This window comes from Rana temporaria, chromosome 8 (genome assembly GCF_905171775.1).
Source record: "Rana temporaria chromosome 8, aRanTem1.1, whole genome shotgun sequence".
In the NCBI taxonomy this organism is placed as follows: domain Eukaryota; kingdom Metazoa; phylum Chordata; class Amphibia; order Anura; family Ranidae; genus Rana; species Rana temporaria.
This window is the reverse complement of record NC_053496.1, coordinates 49949134-49970332: the sequence shown is the minus strand read 5'-3', so window position 1 is coordinate 49970332 and position 21199 is coordinate 49949134. Positions and strand designations below refer to the sequence as shown.

The 21199-nt window shown below is 43.5% G+C and overlaps 1 protein-coding gene across 2 annotated transcripts in view; it reads right to left on the bottom strand.

Moving 5' to 3' along the window:
- The window catches only part of LOC120946921 (alpha-2-macroglobulin-like protein 1), a 221074-nt gene extending 200496 nt beyond the window's left edge, over nucleotides 1-20578 (bottom strand). For both annotated transcript variants that reach the window (XM_040361745.1, XM_040361746.1), the window contains exons 1-4: nucleotides 20482-20578; nucleotides 17385-17568; nucleotides 7282-7441; nucleotides 5341-5393 (exon numbers count right to left, since the gene is read on the bottom strand). In XM_040361745.1, coding sequence (XP_040217679.1) covers nucleotides 5341-5393; nucleotides 7282-7441; nucleotides 17385-17568; nucleotides 20482-20549 — 465 coding nt within the window. In that variant the 5' untranslated portion in view covers nucleotides 20550-20578. The remainder of the gene's footprint in view (nucleotides 1-5340; nucleotides 5394-7281; nucleotides 7442-17384; nucleotides 17569-20481) is intronic.
- Between the last annotated feature and the right edge of the window lie 621 nt (nucleotides 20579-21199).

The following is a 21199-nucleotide window of genomic DNA, read 5'->3' as shown; positions in this document are numbered from 1 at the left end:
TAGTCCACCCACTGCTCCATCTGGGGCACGCTTACAGCAATAACCCCCCCCCCCCTTTTTTCCTGTTAAGGGGACAGGAGCCTACCTAGTATTATTGCGCCCGGACAGATTGTGTCTAAATAGAGGCGTGGATGATCGATTGGGTTGAGTTGTATGTGATTTATGCACCTAGCTGTATTCTTGTTACATCTAACTGTTACCATACAGCAGGGGTTTATTATCAAGAATATAGTATCTGCAGTTGATACCCCATATATAGCTACCTAAGTATAGAATGTTATACACTGTGGGTTAGTGCAGTGAATAGCATATTTTGTGTATTAGTACACACTGTATTCTATCATTCTACCAGTAGCACATATTAACTGCGGACTTTCATTACTGTAGTTTCTTGAGGAGTATTGTCAGAACACACTGCATACCCAGCGTCCTATCAGGGGGTTGTGATATATACCCCTCATCTAGCTCTTCACATAGTGCTTACATAGCAGCGCCAACATCCCTATCCATATATCTATTACCAACTGCGTTTAGTTGCTATTAAACAGCACACGTGCAGTAAGAGCGACTGCGTTCAGGTGCTATGTAACAGCACACACGCAGTGACACCAACTGCGTTCAGGTGCTATGTAACAGCACACGCGCAGTGACACCAACTTCGTTTAGTTGCTATTAAACAGCACACGTGCAGTAAGAGCGACTGCGTTCAGGTGCTATGTAACAGCACACGCGCAGTGACACCAACTGCGTTCAGGTGCTATGTAACAGCACACGCGCAGTGACACCAACTGCGTTTAGTTGCTATTAAACAGCACACGCGCAGTAAGAGCGACTGCGTTTCTATGCAATTCAATAGCCCACTTGCATTAACAGCGACTGCGTTTCTGTGCAAATAAATAGCACACATGCAGTAACAGGTAATGCGTGTATGTGCAATTAACTAGCACACGTTGACTAACACGGAGTACTATGTTTAAGCTAAACCCTAATGCAGGCAATACAACACGTTAGAGCACTGCATCAAGCACAATCTCCTGCCTGACAAATACTAATAGCAGAGCTAGCTATGCTATACAGTTTATAAATATATTTACAACTCCTAGGGATGTGAATATATTCTCTACAAACTGTAAATTTAACTATACTGACTAGCCTTCCTGCTCTATCTATCTATCTGGTAGAAAAGACACTGTGTCTCTAGCTATCTATCTCTCTAACTGTCTGACTGCTCCTCTGTTTCACAAAGCCAGAACACACTACACGAGGCCGCCGTGCAGGCTGCCTTTTATAGTGTGGGGCGTGTACTAATCCCCCTGAGTCATAATTGGCCAAAGCCACCCTGGCTTTGGCCAATTATGGCTCTTCGTTTTTTGCGCGCTGTGATTGGCCAAGCATGCGGGACATACAGCATGCTTGGCCAATCATCAGCGCTCAACGCCGCAGTGAATTATGGGATGTTTTGCGTCACTCGAATTTGGCGCGAACGACCCGTTTTGTTCGAGTTTCGACGAACGATCGAACGACCGATGTTCAAGTCGAACATACGTTTGAATCGAACGCGAAGCTCATCCCTACTACCTACAATGAAAAACTCCTTCCTCCCCAGAACACAATTAAAAATGACAATTGTCATAAGATCTCCTGAGATATAAACTGCCATGAAAATACTGCTACTCAAACTCCATGTATATGATCCCAGGCAATGATACAAAGCAAAAACAAATAAATCCCATCTTAATCATGCCCTCTGAGCATAAAATATATTTTTTTTATTTATTTTTTTACCAAACACTTTTTATTTAGTAACAATAATTATTATTTAAACGAATGCTTATCAAAGCAGAACAAATGTGCTTTTTAATTTAAAACATTTTTTGTCTATGTATTGCATAGACAAAAAAAAATGAAAAATCTATTTTGCGATGCAAACCAGGAAGTGAATGAGAGAACAGAAACTAGAATGCCGGAGGTGATATAGATAAATGAATTTAATAGGTATTTACTCTTTTTTTAACAGAATCATTACACTATTCTGTCTGTCTACCTTGCAGACATTAATTTTAGGCAACATTTTTTTTTCCTTTAGTGGCCCTTTAAGCTATTCTCCCATTTGCACTTTGTGAATGGTCCTGTAGTCTTCTGGGACCTGTGATGTGTCCCAGAAGGCTGCAGGGGAGAAAACTTCTGTCTCAGATTACCACATTGCATACGACCAGAAGTGGGAGCGGGTACCTGTCAAAACCAGATACCCAATCCCCCAGAAAAAGTACGAAATGTGGCAGTGGAGGGGGATGCAAACAAGCGGAAAGTCCCATTTTGAGTAAAGTTCCACATTAGGTAATGAGGCTAAATTAACAGACCAATGGTAGAAATGTAAAAATCGCTATGGTCCACAGGAGGTGTACAGGTATGAGAGCTGAACTCCCGGCCTTTCAGTAAAACACTAAACTATCTAACTGTCTCCAGCTGTTCATAAAAATACTGAATTTTTGGAAATTATTTTTTTTGGTTTTGTTTTGTATATACCTATAGCAAGGGTATTATTCACCTTTATCCAAAGCTACACAGTTTACTTGTATCTACAAATGCCCCTTATCTGCATATTTTATTTTTTTAAGTAAAGGTGAACTTACCCTTTAGGCCCCTTTCACACTTGTACAACTTCAAAGTCGAGCGACTTTGTCGCAATTTTGTGGCCGCAATTTTGTATCAGTACTACTTTGCCACAACTTTGGCATTAACCAGTGAAAACATACATGGTGTGAGGTAATTCCTTTTCTTTCCATAGTTGTTTCCAGTTCCTGTTTGCTTCCTGGTTGTTGTGGTGTGTTGTGACAGAAAATGTTTGCTACTTAAATATATTGCCACAGCAGTTGTCATTGCTGCAGCAGCAGTAGCAGTGCATGAGGAAGAAGAGGAGAGGACAAGGACAAGAACATTTCTTTTTTTGGGGCTGTTTGGAGCACAGGGAATAACCAGGAAGTGAATGTGTGCTAGAAAAATGTGCTTGGGAGGGGCTACTATGTTGAAAGGATTGGGTGGGACAAGGGTCAAAAAGCTGCTTGTGCTTACAGCTTGTGCTTACAAAGTCGTACTGAAATCGTGTCTATATTATTCAGGTACGATTTGCATGCTACTTGAGGGTTTAACATTGAGGTCTATGGACATCAACTTGCATGGAAGTTGGACCAAAGTAGTGCAGGGACTACTTTGAAGTTGGCATGACTTAAACACTTAAAGACCTCAGGTGTTTTTCAGATTTGGTGTTTGCAAGACTAAAACAGTTTTTTCTGCTAGAAAATTACTTAAAACCCCCAAACATTATATTTTTTTTTTTCTAACACCCTAGAGAATAAAATGGCGGTCATCGCAATACTTTTTGTCACACCGTATTTGCGCAGCAGTCTTACAAGCGCACTTTTTTTGGAAAAAAATAACTTTTTTGAATAAAAAAATAAGACAACAATAAATTTGGCCCAATTTTTTTATATATTGTGAAAGATAATGTTACGCCGAGTAAAATGATACCCAACATGTCACGCTTTAAAATTGCGCCCACTCGTGGCATGGCGTCAAACTTTTACCCTTAAAAATCTAGATAGGCGACGTTTAAAAAATTCTATAAGTTGCATTTTTTGAGCTACAGAGTAGCTCTAGGGCTATAATTATTGCTCTCGCTCTAACGATCGCGGTGATACCTCACTTGTGTGATTTGAACACCGTTTTCATATTTGATTTTATTATTTTTTACACTAAAATATAAAAAAAAAAAAAGATCACTTTTATTCCTATTACAAGGAATGTAAACATCCCTTGTAATAGAAAAAAGCATGACAGGTCCTCTTAAATATGAGATCTGGGGTCAAAAAGACCTCAGATCTCATATTTAGGCTTAAATGCAAAAAAAAAAAAAAAAAAAAGGAAAATTTGTCATTTAAAAAAATGACAGAAAAAAAATTGTCTCTTTAAGAGGCTGGGCGGGACTGACGTTTTGACGTCACTTCCGCCCAGCAGAGCTATGAGGACGGGTGGGGGCCATCTTGCCCTCACTCAAGTCCTCACTCTCCAGGCGGCAGCATCGGATCTCCTCCGCCGCTACCGACGGCTCCGGTAAGCGGCGGAGGGCGCGGAAAAGCGGCGGGAGGGGGGGGGCCCTCTCCCGCCACCGATAACGGCGATCTCGCGGCGAATCCGCCGCGGAGACCGCCGTTATCGTTTACACGGCCGCCCGCTGAAAACATGGATATCTCAGTTGTGGCAGCAGCTGCTGCCGTTACTGAGATATCCATGTTTAAAAAGAGGACGTATATATACAGTGGGGGGTCCTTAAGTAGTTAAAGGAGTTCTCTGACCTAAAACTTTTAACTCCCGCTGTGCCCGGGCTGTAAAACTATACAACATAAACTTTCACTTACCTGCCTACGATCCCCCGTTGTTCCGATATCGCTGTCCCGTTCTCCGGTCCCGGTCTCTTCCGCTTCCTGTGTGTCGGTGACTCATAGTGCGCTCAGCCTATCAGCGGCCGCAGCAATGTCCCGTCGTGGCTGCTGATAGGCTGAGCGCACTATGAGTCACCGACACACAGGAAGCGGAAGAGACCGGGACCGGAGAACGGGACGGCGATATCGGAACAACGGGGGATCGTAGGCAGGTAAGTGAAAGTTTATTTTGTATAGTTTTACAGCCCGGGCACAGCAGGGGTTAAAAGTTTTAGGTCAGAGAACTCCTTTAAAGTCGTGCCAATATGAATGGAAGTCATTGAAAATCATGGAGAATGACTTGTCATGCGATTTTGCAGTCCAAAATCCTGGGACAAGTCGTATAAGTGTGAAAGAGGACTTAAAATGGCTGTCACTTTGCCAAGAACATCAGAGTGACATCATGACTCTTGCTTGAACTATCTATAATTTGAAATGACAATGGATTGTCATGCCTTCATCTTCAGCCTTCTGAATAATGGACTTTATACTGTATATAAGCTCAGGCCAACTACTACCTAACAATATACTGTGTCCTTTTAAAGTTTGTCCAGTGCCCAAAGAGGACTCTAATGATGGATTGCTCTTCATAGTCTTGGTGCTCACATTTACAGAGTTGGTGGTATCGTGGTGTGAGCATGTTAACTTTATTTCATCTAAAGCTGGCCACACATTTTATTGGCTGATTGTACAATCAGCTATTACAATCCCTATTAGGTATACAACAGTTATACAGAGCAACTGCCTAGCTGATTGGCAACACCTTTTTTTGCCTTCTCTACTTGCATATTCATAATCAACAGAAATAGAATGTTTCTACATCATTTTATCAGTTTCTGCTCTCTGTAAAATAATAACTTACATTTTCATTTGAAATGTGGAAATCGTGGTCAAGTGACACCAGTCGGAACTTCACTGAAATAATGAAATAGGTTTCAGTAATTATAATGATAATTTAACACTTTAACACAATGAATGTGTTCTCTAACAATTGTGACAGGAAGCCAGGTAAATCTGTGGGTGTTGTCACAGACGGGAGATACATTTCTGCCTTGTTTAGACAATACACCTATTGTTATTAGGCGTCGACTGCAGAAGCAGCCAGAAAAGGTTTAAGGGTGCTGGAAAACTCCAGCTGTTCAGAATGAGGCAATAAAGGCCTCTATAAGTAATCCAGAGGATTACCACAAATTGCTGAATCCTGAGGCTTTCTGAGTGAAAGAGAGCAGTAGCTGAAAGTCTTCTGAGGAGGTGAGGTGGTGATTGATTTTTCTATGTGATAAAAATCAAAAAGAGACTATTGTTTTTCTGCTGTACGATTAGCAGTGTCTACCCAGCACTCGGCTGTGCCAGACTCCATAGATAGGTTCCTGTGTGGTGAAGGTAGACGCCCAAAGTGGCCAGGGTTTATTTTATGTTTGATTTTGTTTATGCTGTTTGGATGCTTGCACTTGTTTCCAGCAAGATGGAAGAATAAACCCAAATCTTTGTTTTCAACCGTCTTCGACTGCCTGTATAAATTCAGTGTGTAGTGACCCCATCCAGGGGGTCACACACCCCGCTACCAAGCTAACCCCTTACACAATACAAAGCAACTGAAAATTCTAGCAAGCTTCTGTCATTCCCTGCACATCTTTTGTGCAACATCAGATCCAAAATGGAAACATCCACACTCAGGCGAGAGGAGCCGAGCCTAGCCGAGTGTACCCGAGTGTACTGCACTCGGTATATGTCGGCAGTTGCGTTCAAAAACAGCGAGAGAGAATCGGGAAGAAGCGGAGAGGATGCCACGAGGACACAGAGAATGCCGCAGATGGAAGCCGGACCGGACAAGGCCGCCGATGCACGCCGGGCAACTGTAAGTAACTGTATCTGTAAATTGTCAGTATTTCTTTTTTTCCCCTAGGATTCTCCTCTAGGTTTGGGGTGCGCACTATAGGGCGGTAAATACGGTACTTTTTCACCACCAGTCTCATGAGTGCTGCATTAAATGTTTTTATATATATATAACACCGTATTTATCGGCGTATATCGCTCACTATTTTCCCCTTAAAATAAGGGGAAAATCGTGGGTGCGCGATATACGCCGATAGCCGCTTCCCGCGCTCAGTTTGAAATCCTGCGCCGACATATATCGAGTGCAGTACACTCGGGTACATTCGGCCAGGCTCGGCTTCGCTCGTCCTCGCGCATAAACATCACAGAACGTGAGTGCGAGCGACGCCGAGCCTTGCCGAATGTACCCGAGTGTACTGCACTCGGTATATGTCGGCGGAGGCGTTCGAACTGAGCACGGGAAGCTGGGACTCGACTTGAGGCGCGCGCTGGAGAAGTCGGGAGGACAACATCGAGGCCGCAGACGGACGCCGGACCGGACGATGGACGCTGGGAAGACACCAAAACTTTAAGTAATGAAATCATATAACATTTTTTTTTATAGGAATTTCGGGGGCAACTTTAGGGAGCGCGTTATACCGCGATAAATACGGTATATATATATATATATATATATATATATATATATATATATATATATATATATATATATATATATATATATATATATATATATATATATATATATATATATAAAAAATATATAAGAACAATAGCGTAAAAACAGTAATAAACTTAAAATATAATTCTTCATACACAGCAGTAAAAGAAGCACAGGCTGGCCACACAAAAAAAATGGCTGCCTAGGATAACCGCTTGAGCTGTATTCATAAGAGGCCCTTTCAAAGACAGGACTGCATGGGACAGAAATTATTTGCATTAAAGTGGAACTTCATATAACTCTTACCTATATCATTGGGCTTGTATCTAGATTTGTCTGTCTGGACGACACAGGAATAATGTTTTTTGGCTATATAAATATTCCTGGTCTCATTGATTTTCAGGTCCTCTCCTTGCCCAGAGATATGGAATGACCAGTCTTTGCTACTTTCCTCCACTGAAGGAACCTGTTTCGGAAAACAGAACAGATTTTGTTGTTATTTTCATCATGAGACTTTGTAATGTAGGTCTCCAAGCCACTGTTATTGGTTATTGAGGACATAAATGGTAGTTACATGCTGTATTGCTTACTGTCAATAGAAAAAAAAAACATGCCAATAATGATGCTTGCAACACGGCACCTTACAATAAATAGTCCCTGCGAAAGTAAAAAAATAATCAAATAATCATTACATTGAAATGAGTTAAAAACATTATGGACCATTCAAAATTTAAATCAAGGAATATTATATAGCAGGTAGCCCTGTAACTAATTAAATGGGCACTAAAACTGTGTGCTGCTATTAAATATGGAGGAGGGACTCCACCTGTCAAAATACAAGAAGGGCAAGGAGTAGAAACAGCACACAACAAATAATGTAGGTTGACTTGGTGAACTTTATTAAAAGCAATGTAAGCTATTCCTAAGGGTAAGCATGGAAGCATATGAAGCCCATAAGGATTGAGGCTCAGCTGAGGAAGAGCAGGGATTCTTGAAACGTGACCACGCCGGATCTGAGGAATGGGACTATTGGTTGGGTAGCCTGCATGCTCTCCTCTCTCTCTCTCAAGGGTAGCCTTGCTTCATATGCTTCCATTGGGAGTAGCTTACATTGCTTTTATTAAAGTTCACTGAGTCAAACTACACTATTTGTTGTGTTCCGTTTCTCCTCCTTGCCCTTCTTGCACCCCTTACTGTCCCTTTTCTAAATGTATCTGCCATGATTTATAGCATCCCTTTTAGAAGAAAAATGACTAGTATAGTGGCTGATGATTCTTTGTTAGCACCTTCTGTTTACTATTGTATTGATACCACCTGACCTAGGTCTCTGCCTGCTCTATGGGCCTGCCAAGCTGCGGTTTTACCAAACCCATAGAGTTCAAGAATACTGTACTTTTGAGCATAGGTGTGCGCAGCCTATAGCATTAGGGTGTGCACCCCAAAGCTCAAATACATACTACCGATCACTCACAATGAAAGGGACGGGGCCAGTAAGTTACATATTTACCGGCCCCTTCCCCCACTCATCCTAAAACATCCCCACAGCAACAGCCGGAGGGAGAGGAGAGTAGAAAAGCCAGCACTGCAACGGGAAGGATGGGGGGAGCCAGAACAGTAGGAGGAATCTGTGCTGCACAGTGTGATTAGGGTGTGCCTGGGCACACCTGGCACACCCTGTGCGCACGCCTATGCTTGTGAGTTAAAATTCTCTGTGAATATCAAATTTTGCATCCCTACACTCAAACACAGTGAAGTCACAGCAAATGACGCTGTTGAGAATCCTAGCACAGATGCTGATAAACTTAAACCTGTCACATAATAAAGACTTGTGTTGGTCTCTTCTGTCCTAAATGCTTCTCCCTGCCAGATCCATGTACATTTGCAGCACTGCTCTCTGCTGTTATGATGTGACTCCTGTGCGCCTGTGCAGGAGTGACAACATTCAAGTGGCCTAACAGATTGAAGCCAAAAGGAAGGCCAAGACAAGAAGCACCTGTCACCAGCTCCCTGGGGGTCTATAAGATGTAAACACTTTAATATCTACTTTAAACACATGCAAATATAGCTCTCAGTGCTCTTGAGAACATCGAAGAGCTTTGCTATTACAGGTCAATTTTAGTTTGTGTGTGTTTAGTATGTTTTAGGTTTTCCTTTAACCACTTGACACCCGGAAGATTTTACCTACTACTTTTTTGCTATTTGGGTCTGTGCTAATTTACCTGGTAATTGAGTGGTCATGCAACACTGTACACAAATTATATTTACAGTATATCATTTTTTTCACACAAATAGAGCTTTCTTTTGGTGGTATTTGATCACCATTGAGTTTTTTTATTTTCTGTGATATTAATGAAAAAATAAAACTTTTGGAAAAACCCAATATTTTTATTTTCTGTTATAAAACATATCTAATACAATAAAAATCTAAATTTCTTCATGAATTTAGGCTAAAATGTATTTTGCTACATGTCAAAAAAAAATCACAATAAGTATATAATATTTGGTTTGCTTAACAGTTCATTTAATTAAAGCCTATTTCTTTTTTTATACTAGTAATGGCGGTGATCAGTGACCTATAGTGGGACTACAATAGTATGGTGAGCAATCTGACACAAACTGATGCTGCCTGGGGGGAACACTGACTGACCAACACTGACATCAATAGTGACACTAATACAGTGATTAGTGATAATACTATACACTATCACTGTACTAATGACACTGTCTGGGAATAGGTTAACATCTAAGGATTAAATATGTGCCTAACAATGTGTAATGTGTGTGTTATGTGGTGCTTTTGCTAAGTGAATTTTGCAGGGAATAAAAAAAAAAAAAAAAACAACTGGCCCTGTTGTACCGGGCCTGGCCAGCAGGGGGGCAAAGGCAATCTGAACAGCATCGGAATTGATACAAAATAAAATATTCCTCCAGCCAGCACCCCATGACCAATCACCAGCCGATCCAAGCACACCCCACATTCACCCCTCCCCGATCCGTTCCGACTTTACAGTTTTTTTTTCCTATTCCTTGCTCCTTTTTACTGTTGATGTTCTTGTGTGTGGGATTCGGGAGGAAGGGACTACTTCTTCTGTTTCGGGCGCATGTCTCTTATGCACCCGCTCCTAATGCTGGCTCAAGTCCCAGCCTGCATATTTCCCTTCCTGGGGGAGTGATTCCTCTCACTCCGCTCATGGCGCTCTGCTCCCTTCTCCACTCGACATGAGACAAAGACTGGAGAAGAAGAAGTAGTGAGGAGAACAACGGTGGTGACGGCAGAAAAAGGAAGCAGCAGAGCTGACATCTGAAAGTGTTTGTGACTGACACACTCCAGGTAGTTATGGCCCATAACGCATGTGCTGCCTGCAGAGACAGTGCCGCCAATGCCATAATGTGCTGCAGACAGTGCCACCAATGCCATAATGTGCTGCAGACACTGCCACCAATGCCATAATGTGCTGCAGACTGTGCCACCCATGCTGCCAATGCCATAACACATGTGTTGCAGATAGTGCCACCCATGCTGCCAATGCTATAACCCATGTGCTGCCAGCACAAACAGTGCCACCCATGCTGCCAATGGTATTATGGCATTGGCGGCACTGTCTGCAGCACATTATGGCATTTGCGGCATTGGTGTCACTGTCTGCAGTACAATATGGCATGGGTGGCACTGTCTGCAGTACATTATGGCATTGGCATGTCCCGCTGTCAAGTCACTGATCGCCACCATTACTAGTAAAAATAAATAAAAAAATACATAAATATATCCCATAGTTTGTAGACACTAGAACTTTTGTGCAAACCAATCAATATACACTTCAAAAATATGTAGCATAATACATATTGTCCTGTTTTTTTGGTTATATGTTTTCTTGGTTATATGTTTTTTTGGTTATAGCGCAAAAAGTAAAAAGGCAGTGTCTGGGGAGGGGACAGGGGTGGGGCTGAGGGATGAACCAGGGGTAGGGCCCCATCAATTAGGCTGTACGAGGCCCCATGATTTTTATCAGCGGCCCTGAGTAAGGATGCACTGTACATTCAAATTCATGAGAAAATGGAAGTGTCCTGGGGGTCTCAGCTCACAGCCTACAATGATCATAGTACAGGAAACCACACTAAGGCTCTGTTAACACTAGTGTAACTTGTCATGTGACTTTGGAAAAATAAAGTGACATGACAAGTCACAGCCGATTGATTTTAATGGCACCCGTTCCCATCTATGCAACTTTGAAAAGGTACCTGCAATGCTTTGATGCGACTTTGATTGAGAGAGCATAAAGTTGGATCAAAGCTGCACTAAAAGTCGCATCAAAGTTGCACTCTAAATGGTGCAACTTTGGGGTTGCAATAGTGGAAATATAGACTAAGGCTCTGTTTCCACTAGTATGAATTGGCATGGACACATAAAGTCACATGACAAATCACAGCCCATTGATTTCAATGTCACCCGTTCCCATCTATGCAACTTTGGAAATCAGCGACTTTGAACAGGTACCTGCAATGCTTTGAAGCGACTTTGGTGCGACTTTGACCCAGAGAGTGTAAAGTTGGATCAAAGCTGCACTCAAAGTTGCATCAAAGCCACACTCCAAAGTCGCACTCTAGCCATAGGCTACATTTCCACTAGTGCGACTCCAAAGCTGTACGATTTAGAGTGCGACTTTGAGAACAGCCTTGATCCAACTTTACATTCTGGATCAAAGTCACATCAAAAGTTTCATCAAAGTAGAGCAGTCACCTTTTCAAAGTAGCATAGATGGGAATGTTTGCCTTTGTAATCAATGGTCTGTGACTTGTCATGCGACTGTATGTTTCCAAAGTCGCATGACAACTCGCACTAGTGGAAACGGAACCTTAACCTCATTACTCACACGTAGCTCCCTCAGCTGGGCATGTGCCACACAGTGCCCATCACAGTGCCATGCAGAAACAACAATGTAGTTGTACACTGTAGAAAATGTGCAGCATGTTGCATTGTAATCTATATTATAGTTTCTAACAAACATAACATACTTCCAAAGCTTGCCCTACCCCCTCTCACTCAGGAGAAACTGCTATCCAAAACAAGGCTATGATGACAGAAGGAGATCTGAGAAGGAGGAATGGGGGTAGGGTTGCCACCTGTCCAGGATTCACCCGGACAATTTGGGTTTTAAATCATGTGTCCGTAGGGGCAGGCTGAACATTCGGGTAATTGGGCACTGCCCGAGGGCCCCATACCATCAGGGTTGCCAGCCTCAGTAAAACCAGGGACAATATGTAAAGATCTGTGTTTTTTTACATCTGTACCTATAATGTGCCTTACCAACTTCCTTTTGGTCTAAAAAGCCCAAGATTATAGCTGCACCGCCTCTCCACTACCTTTTCAGTGTGGGTATGTATACTGTGTGTGTGTGTATGTGTATTCCGTGTGTGTATACAGTACTGTGTGGCCCCATAATCTATTACCTGGGGGCCCCATAATCTCCTATTGCCCAGGGGCCCCATAATCTCCTATTGCCCGAGGGCCCCATGAGTTGTCAGTCCGCCCTTGTGTGTCCGGGTTTCAGTCCACACAAAACCTGGACACATAATTCAGACCAGGCTATGGCTCCCCAAGTAATAAAGATAGTCATACACAAATCTGTTGCCACTGCCAGCGGCTGTTTGGGGGCAGGTTTGGCATCACTGAAGGGTGGGGTGATGATGTCAGCAAAAGCAACTTGGCCACACCCACTGGCACGTTCTGTGGGCTACATTACTACTCTTCTTGGGGCACCCAAATGTGTCCCATGATTTTTATAATCCTATAGTGTTTACTGCAAAGAAAAAATAAAATTTCCCTGTGCTGCAAAAGGGTTCAGGTTTGGCTTGAAGAAAAGGTGGCAACCCTAGATGGGGGTGGGATGGGCAGGTCTAGGCATGACTGTCTAAAAAGGATAGGAGAGATGTGGGCAGGGTTGGGCAATACAGGGGCAGCTAGAATTAACAGTAGGCATGCCTGTCTATAAGACAAGGACAACATTTCTCAGGAAGTAAACTGGACTGGACTTCCATTTTAAGAACAAAACGATTTTGTGCCCATCACCAGTTTGCATGCAATATATTCAGTATATCACGAGTTATATATGAATAACAAAACAAAGACAGTCTTGGTCATGGAATTGGATGCAAACTGGTGGCGGGCACAAAATCATTTTGCCCTCAAAGGGGTCGTTTTTAATTTTCTAAATATGTTCCTTTACAGCCCCTTTAAAGCAGAATTCCAGGCATGGTATACTTTTATATAGATACATTGGGCCAAATTCTCAAAAGAGATACGCAGGCGGAACTGCTGTTCAGCCTGCTTATCTCTGTGCCTAACTTTGGAAACGATCCTCAAAAGGCTTTTTCCAAAGTTAGGCAGAAGATCTGACATCTGTAAGACACTTACACGGTCAGATCTTAGGATGCAGTACCGCATCCGCCGCTGGGGGCATTTCTCATTGAAATGCCGCTTTGAGTATGCAAATGAGGACTTAAGCAGATCCACAACGCTTTTCAGCATTGTGATTTCTGCGTAAGTTCCGATTTGCTTGCGCAAAACTAGGGCTGGTTTTACAATGTGGAAAGTTAGTCACACCATGTAAAAGCCCATTCAAGCGACGGCATTTGGTATGCATTCCCGAGGGAGAACTCCACGGCAATTTGAAAAATCAAAACCGGCATGGGTTCCCCCCCCGGGAGCATACCAGGCCCTTAGGTCTGGTATGGGTTGTAAGGAGACCCCCCCTACGCCGAAAAATCGACGTAGGGGGTCCCCCTACAATCCATACCAGACCCGTATCCAAAGCACGCTACCCGGCCGGTCAGGAAAGGGAGTGGGGACGAGCGAGTGCCCCCCCCTCCTGAGCCGTGCCAGGCCGCATGCCCTCAACATGGGGGGTTGGGTGCTCTGGGGCAGGGGGGCGCACTGCGGGCCCCCCCACCCCAGAGCACCCTGTCCCCATGTTGATGAGGACAGGACCTCTTCCCGACAACCCTTGCCGTTGGTTGTCGGGGTCTGCGGGCGGGGGCTTATCGGAATCTGGGAGTCCCCTCAAATAAGGGGGCCCCCAGATACCGGCCCCCCACCCTAAGTGAATGGATATGGGGTACATCGTACCCCTACCCATTCACCTGGAGGCAAAAAGTTAAAGTTATTAAACACACAACACAAGGGTTTTTAAAATCATTTATTAGTCTGCTCCGGAGGCCCCCCCCTGTCTTCTTTATTAGCTCTAATACCAGGGGGGGCTTCTTCTTCCACTCTCCGGGGGTCTTCTCCGCTCTCCGGGGGGGGTTTCTTCTTCCGCTCTCCGGGGGGGTCTTCTCCACTCTCCGGGGGTCTTCTTCTATCTTCGCCGCTCTCCGCTGTTGACTCGGCGCACCCCGGTTCTTCTGCAGCTGTCCGGTGCCTTCTGCTTCAGCGCTGGCTGCCTGCTATCTTCGTGTGTTAGCTCAATTACTAACAGGCAGCCAGCGCGGTCTTCTGTGACGTCATGTTCTTCTTCTCCCTTCTTCCGATGTTGACACGTCGCCTCTTCTCACTGCAATGATGGAAGCGCGCCTTGCATCCCATTTATATAGGCATCACCGTCCCATCATGCTCCGGTAGGTACCCACGTGGTGGGTGCACGTGGGTAGGCACCCACCACGTGGGTACCTACCGGAGCATGATGGGACGGTGATGCCTATATAAATGGGATGCAAGGCGCGCTTCCATCATTGCAGTGAGAAGAGGCGACGTTTCAACATCGGAAGAAGGGAGAAGAAGAACATGACGTCACAGAAGACCGTGCTGGCTGCCTGTTAGTAATTGAGCTAACACACGAAGATAGCAGGCAGCCAGCGCTGAAGAAGAAGGCACCGGACAGCTGCAGAAGAACCGGGGTGCGCCGAGTCAACAGCGGAGAGCGGCGAAGATAGAAGAAGACCCCCGGAGAGCGGAGAAGACCCCCCCCCCCCGGAGAGCGGAAGAAGAAACCCCCCCCGGAGAGCGGAGAAGACCCCCGGAGAGTGGAAGAAGAAGCCCCCCCTGGTATTAGAGCTAATAAAGAAGACAGGGGGGGCCTCCGGAGCAGACTAATAAATGATTTTAAAAAACCCTTGTGTTGTGTGTTTAATAACTTTAACTTTTTGTCTCCAGGTGAATGGGTAGGGGTACGATGTATCCCATTTCCATTCACTTAGGGTGGGGGGCCGGTATCTGGGGGCCCCCTTATTTGAGGGGACTCCCAGATTCCGATAAGCCCCTGCCCGCAGACCCCGACAACCAACGGCAAGGGTTGTCGGGAAGAGGTCCTGTCCTCATCAACATGGGGACAGGGTGCTCTGGGGTGGGGGGGCCCGCAGTGTGCCCCCCTGCCCCAGAGCACCCAACCCCCCCATGTTGAGGGCATGCGGCCTGGCACGGCTCAGGAGGGGGGGGCGCTCGCTCGTCCCCACTCCCTTTCCTGACCGGCCGGGTAGCGTGCTTTGGATACGGGTCTGGTATGGATTGTAGGGGAACCCCCTACGTCGAATTTTCGGCGTAGGGGGGGTCTCCTTACAACCCATACCAGACCTAAGGGCCTGGTATGCTCCTGGGGGGGGAACCCATGCCGTTTTTTTCTTTGAAAATTGGCATGGAGTTCTCCCTCTCAGGAATGCATGCCGAGCGACGCTGACAATTTTTCTTTTTTGTTTTTGTTTTCCCGGCGCTTTTTTTTTTTTCACCCGTCGCAACTTTAGTGTCCCGTCGCAATCCACAAAGCCCGGCGTAAATTACGTTTGCGCGCTGCACGTCGGGAAAATTACGTCACACGCATGCGCAGTACGGCCGGCGCGGGAGCGCGCCTCATTTAAATTTTAAACGCCCCCCGGAGAGGAGGACCGCCTTGCGACGGAGGCACTTAAGTTACACGGCGTGTAATTTCTAGGTAAGTGCTTTGTGGATCAGGCACTTAGGTAGAAATTTTAAGTCAGTGTAACTTAACTGCTGAAAGTTAAGTTAGGCAGCTTTTTTGAGAATTTGGCCAATTGGTCCAGCTTGGATGAATGTAACTATGCACATACCTCCCAACATTTTGAGATGAGAATGAGGGACACCTACTAGCAAATGTATGTAGGGATAGGACACGCCCCCTACCGCACTGCCCCCTACCACACCCCCTTAAAGGAAAAGAATTAACCAAAAAAAAAAAAAAAGATTCATTAACCCTTTCATGACTAAGCCTAGTTCTGACATTTGGTGTTTACAAGTTAAAATCCGTATTTTTGGCTAGAAAATTACTTAGAACCCCCAAACATTATATATATCCCTGGAAAGCCAATCCTCAGCTATAAAAATGATACCGGGATGATGTCTGCAGCTGCGGGCATCATCCCGGTATAACCACCAAAAGCCGAGTACGCAAATGTGCGTACACTCGGCGGCAAAGGGTTAAATCCACAAGGACATTTGTTTTACCACTACTATTCCTTCTATATTGGCTTTTAAAACGTACACATTCAGCAATTTAGAATTTGGATGAAAGGTTTAGCACTGGGAAACACTTTTTGAAAGATTATAGTTGTATATAAAATGCACTATTTAAGATCAGACCAAAATGAGGGACAAATGAGAGGAAAGAGGGACATTGCTCCAAATCAGAGACAGTCCCTCTAAATCAAGGAATGTTGGGAGCTATATATGCATATTCCATACCTAACCAAAATCCCAAATCACGTTTGTGTTGTTTATTTAGTTGGGCGATAAACTATTGTGATTTAGAAAGTGTAACAGGTACACACACTTAACAATGAAGGCCCCTTGACCCGCCCTGCACTAAGGAAAGGGAGCCTTGACTGCTGGATGCTTGGCAACTAAGCGGGGCATCAACCTAATCAGTGAGTCGGAGTGGCTCCTTTTGGATTGTCTGCTATGGCACAAGGTGACTGGGTGGAGCTGGAACTTTAAAAAAGGCTACACAGAGGCACCCCAACTACTCTCGGGAAGATTTGACGTCACACGAGTTGTCCATCCTCCCGCCCATTGTGTGTTTTCGTCACAGCTTCTTTGCGGTTTGTACCTTTCCAGCAGTTGGCATTACTTTATGGGCTATGCCCTCAAGTTTAATTAAGGGGCAGTTTAATGCCCGTCACGCACTGGTGGTGGAGACAGGCCTCTTAGACTATACGGTTTGTTCATATGCTCACGGTAGAACCGTGACCGGCATGGTTACTTGTATGTTGAAGGTTATATACTTATGTTCAATAAAGCTGTGGCCTTGCCATACTTCCAATTTGAAGTGGTCCATGTGTCTTCTTTGGGGGCAAGGTTTTTTGGTTGGGGTTTAAATAAAAGCGGTGTTAAGACAAGCCTAAGCTTCTCAGCAGTCATGTACTTTAGAGTATTAATGTCCATTTCTTACATTATATTTTCTACTTACCAGGAAAGAGTAGCAGTGGCTAAACTCAGCTGTCGTTATGTCTTGCTTGGCTATTTCATGGATGTGATCATCTTTCCGAAGCTCTAGGTCAAGATGAAACCCATGTTCTAGACCTTGGATGGTGACGCAAGCTTTCTCCTGAGATCCCTCCTCTAACGTCTGAGGTACAAAGATCACATAGTGGCTGTAGGTAGACAGAAAGGCTTATCACAGAATTATTGCATATTTTACAGGAAAGCTGCTTTGTAATTTTTTTTTTCTTTCAATGGTCAGTCTATCCAAGTTCATATTCTGGGCTATGTGGAACTAAATAGGCCAAGTGTAATGCTCTATGCCTCAAGAAACATAACTAGATGGTGGGCTATTTAAACCACCAATATTTGTCCAAGTCTGGAATGTCAGTTTATATTTTTATTTTTTATTATGTAACGGGGACAAGTAAAATCATCCAGTATTTCATCAGCCCAAGCATCAAACTGAATTTAGATAAAGTGCTTTATATCTACGTTTGCCTTATCTATACAGAAGAACAGTGCTGAGAAATATATTACATGATATTTCAAACTGTATATATATATATATATACATAGATATATAATTTATCCTTAAATGTGGTGGCTGCATTTATTTATTTATTTTTAATTATAGTTTAATTATATTTTTTTTCTATATTTTTTTCTATATTTTCACCCCCCAGTGATCCAGCCAATAACATACTTCATGTGTTAGGATGTCTTCACTCCACTGGAGGAGCAACAGAGGCAACCCTGGACAACAGCATTGTCAGTCTGGGGAGAGGGTAGTGTAAAATGGTCCCTTTCACACTGTGGCAGTTTTCAGACGTTTTAGCACTTGAAATAGCCTCTAAAAAGCACCTGAACACTGCCTCCCATTCTGTACATTGTACCCCTACACATTCACCAACAAAGTGTAAACACATGTAAAAATGACAGGAGACAGTTTTGGACAATTCCTCTATAAAAAAAAAAAAAAAAAAGGTACCCCATACCCATTCACATAGGGGGTCTGGGATCTGGGGGCTCCCTTGTTAAAGGGGGCTTCCAGAGTCTGATAAGTCGTCCCCCCGCCTGCAGACCTTCACAACCAACGGGCAAGGGTTGAGGGGATAAGGCCTTTGTCCCCATCAACATGTGCACCCAACATGTGCACATCAAGCACCCTTTCCCATGTTGAGGGCATGTGGCCTCAGTTGAGGCCACATGCCCGCATTGATTCAGCTAATATTTGCACATGCTCAGTTGAGGAGTGGGGGCGCTCTCTCGTCCCCCCTTTTCGTGTGGGGGGCCCGCCAGGTTGCGTGCAAGTGGTTTCTCTTAAAATCCATACCAGATTCGAAGGGCCTGGTATGAATTTTGGGGGGACCCCATGCCATTAAAATATATATATATATATATATATATATATATACATATACATATACACACACATACACACACTAGGCTGTATGTATATATCAAATACATACGGCTGTATATAGTGAAGTGAATGAAGAGAGATTAGGCAGCTTAGTAGCGCGAAGGCAGTGTATTTGATATATAATATACAGCATAGTATGTGTATGTATATATACAGTACAGACCAAAAGTTTGGACACACCTTCTCAATCAAAGAGTTTTCTTTATTTTCATGACTGAAAATTGTAGATTCACACTGAAGGCATCAAAACTATGAATTAACACATGTGGAATTATACATAACAAAAAAGTGTGAAACAACTGAAAATATATTTCATATTCTAGGTTCTTCAAAGTAGCCACCTTTTGCTTTGATTACTGCTTGGCACACTCTTGGCATTCTCTTGATGAGCTTCAAGAGGGAGTCACCTGGCGCAGCACCCCATCACTCTCCTTCTTGGTCAAATAGCCCTTACACAGCCTGGAGGTGTGTTTGGGGTCATTGTCCTGTTGAAAAATAAATGACGGTCCAACTAAACGCAAACCGGATGGAATAGCATGCCGCTGCAAGATGCTGTGGTAGCCATGCTGGTTCAGTATGCCTTCAATTTTGATTAAATCCCCAACAGTGTCACCAGCAAAGCACCCCCACACCATCACACCTCCTCCTCCATGCTTCACGATGGGAACCAGGCATGTAGAGTCCATCCTTCACGTTTTCTGCGTCGCACAAAGACACGGGGGTTGGAACCAAAGATCTCAAGTTTGGACTCATCAGACCAAAGCACAGATTTCCACTGGTCTAATGTCCATTTCTTGTGTTCTTTAGCCCAAACAAGTCTCTTCTGCTTGTTGCCTTTCTTTAGCAGTGGTTTCCTAGCAGATATTCTACCATGAAGGCCTGATTCACACAGTCTCCTCTTACCAGTTCTAGAGATGTGTCTGCTGCAAAAGGTGGAAGAATGTAGAATATGAAATATATTTTCAGTTGTTTCACACTTTTTTGTTATGTATAATTCCACATGTGTTAATTCATAGTTTTGATGCCTTCAGTGTGAATCTACAATTTTCATAGTCATGAAAATAAAGAAAACTCTTTGAATGAGAAGGTGTGTCCGAACCTTTGGTCTGTACTGTGTATATATATATATATATATATATATATATATATATATATATATATATATATATATATATATATATATATATATATATATATATATATATATACATACATACATACACACACACACATACAGTATATATACACTATTTTGATGTGCTTTATTAACAGGAAAAGAACATTTGACAATAAAAACACTGCTGTTTTTGATCTTCCTCCTCTGCAAGACCTGTGACCGCCTCTAGACAAGTTTTGGATTTATATGGATCTCTGTCGGTGAGTACCTGGGCATTTACTTCAAGCTTAGCGAGTTCTGTGGCTACACTTGGAACCATATATACACACACACTACATAAACAGTTAAAAAAGGCTATAGGGCATATTTATAAAGCAACGAATGCGCCATTTACATTTACTACAGGGTAATCATTGTAACTGAAAACACATGCACCAGCAAGATTCACCTACACTTATGGATTGGTGCATGTCACATTTACTGCTTTAAAAATAGATCTATAAAGTTTTGCTTTAAAGTAGAAAAGATTAGTAATTGTCTTACGGATCTGTGGCAGATACAAGTGTTGAGCTGCAGATGACCAGGCAGACGGACACTAGGAGAAGCTGCATGTTGGGACACGTCACCTTCAATGAGTCTGAGAAATTGATCAGTTTTTATAGTAATTGCAGACATGGAAAGAGCCAATACCTCCCACTATTACCCTCCCCATCTGGGGGCAAACAAGTCCAAGGGCAAATATTAGCGGAATAAAAAGATTTCAACACTGACATATGACCTCTTATCTGTGGACTTTTATACTGTTTGTAGTTTAAATATTGGACAAAAACCAGTGTACACACCTGTACTTTTGATGGCAATCTGCAAAAATATATTTTTTTCTATTTTAGGCAATGCAGGAAAAATTGCATATATGAAGCTATACATTTTAAATAGTCATGCATTCACAAAAACCCATGGGGATATCTTTTCCCTGTGCCATAGTCAGTTTTATCTCACATGATGCATAGCTCCCAACTGTCCCTGATTTGGAGAAATGTCCCTTTGTCCCTCTTTGCTCCTCATTTGTCCCTCATTTGGTCTGATCTATATAGTTGTATATAAAATGCACTTTTTATCTTTCAAAAATTGTTTCCCAGTGCTAAACCTTTCATTCAAATTCTAAGTTGCTGCATTTGTGAATTTTAACCACTTCCCGCTAGGGTGCCCACGAGTCCCGGATTGCCCGGGACTGTGCCTAGCACCTTCATTCCGGGACAAT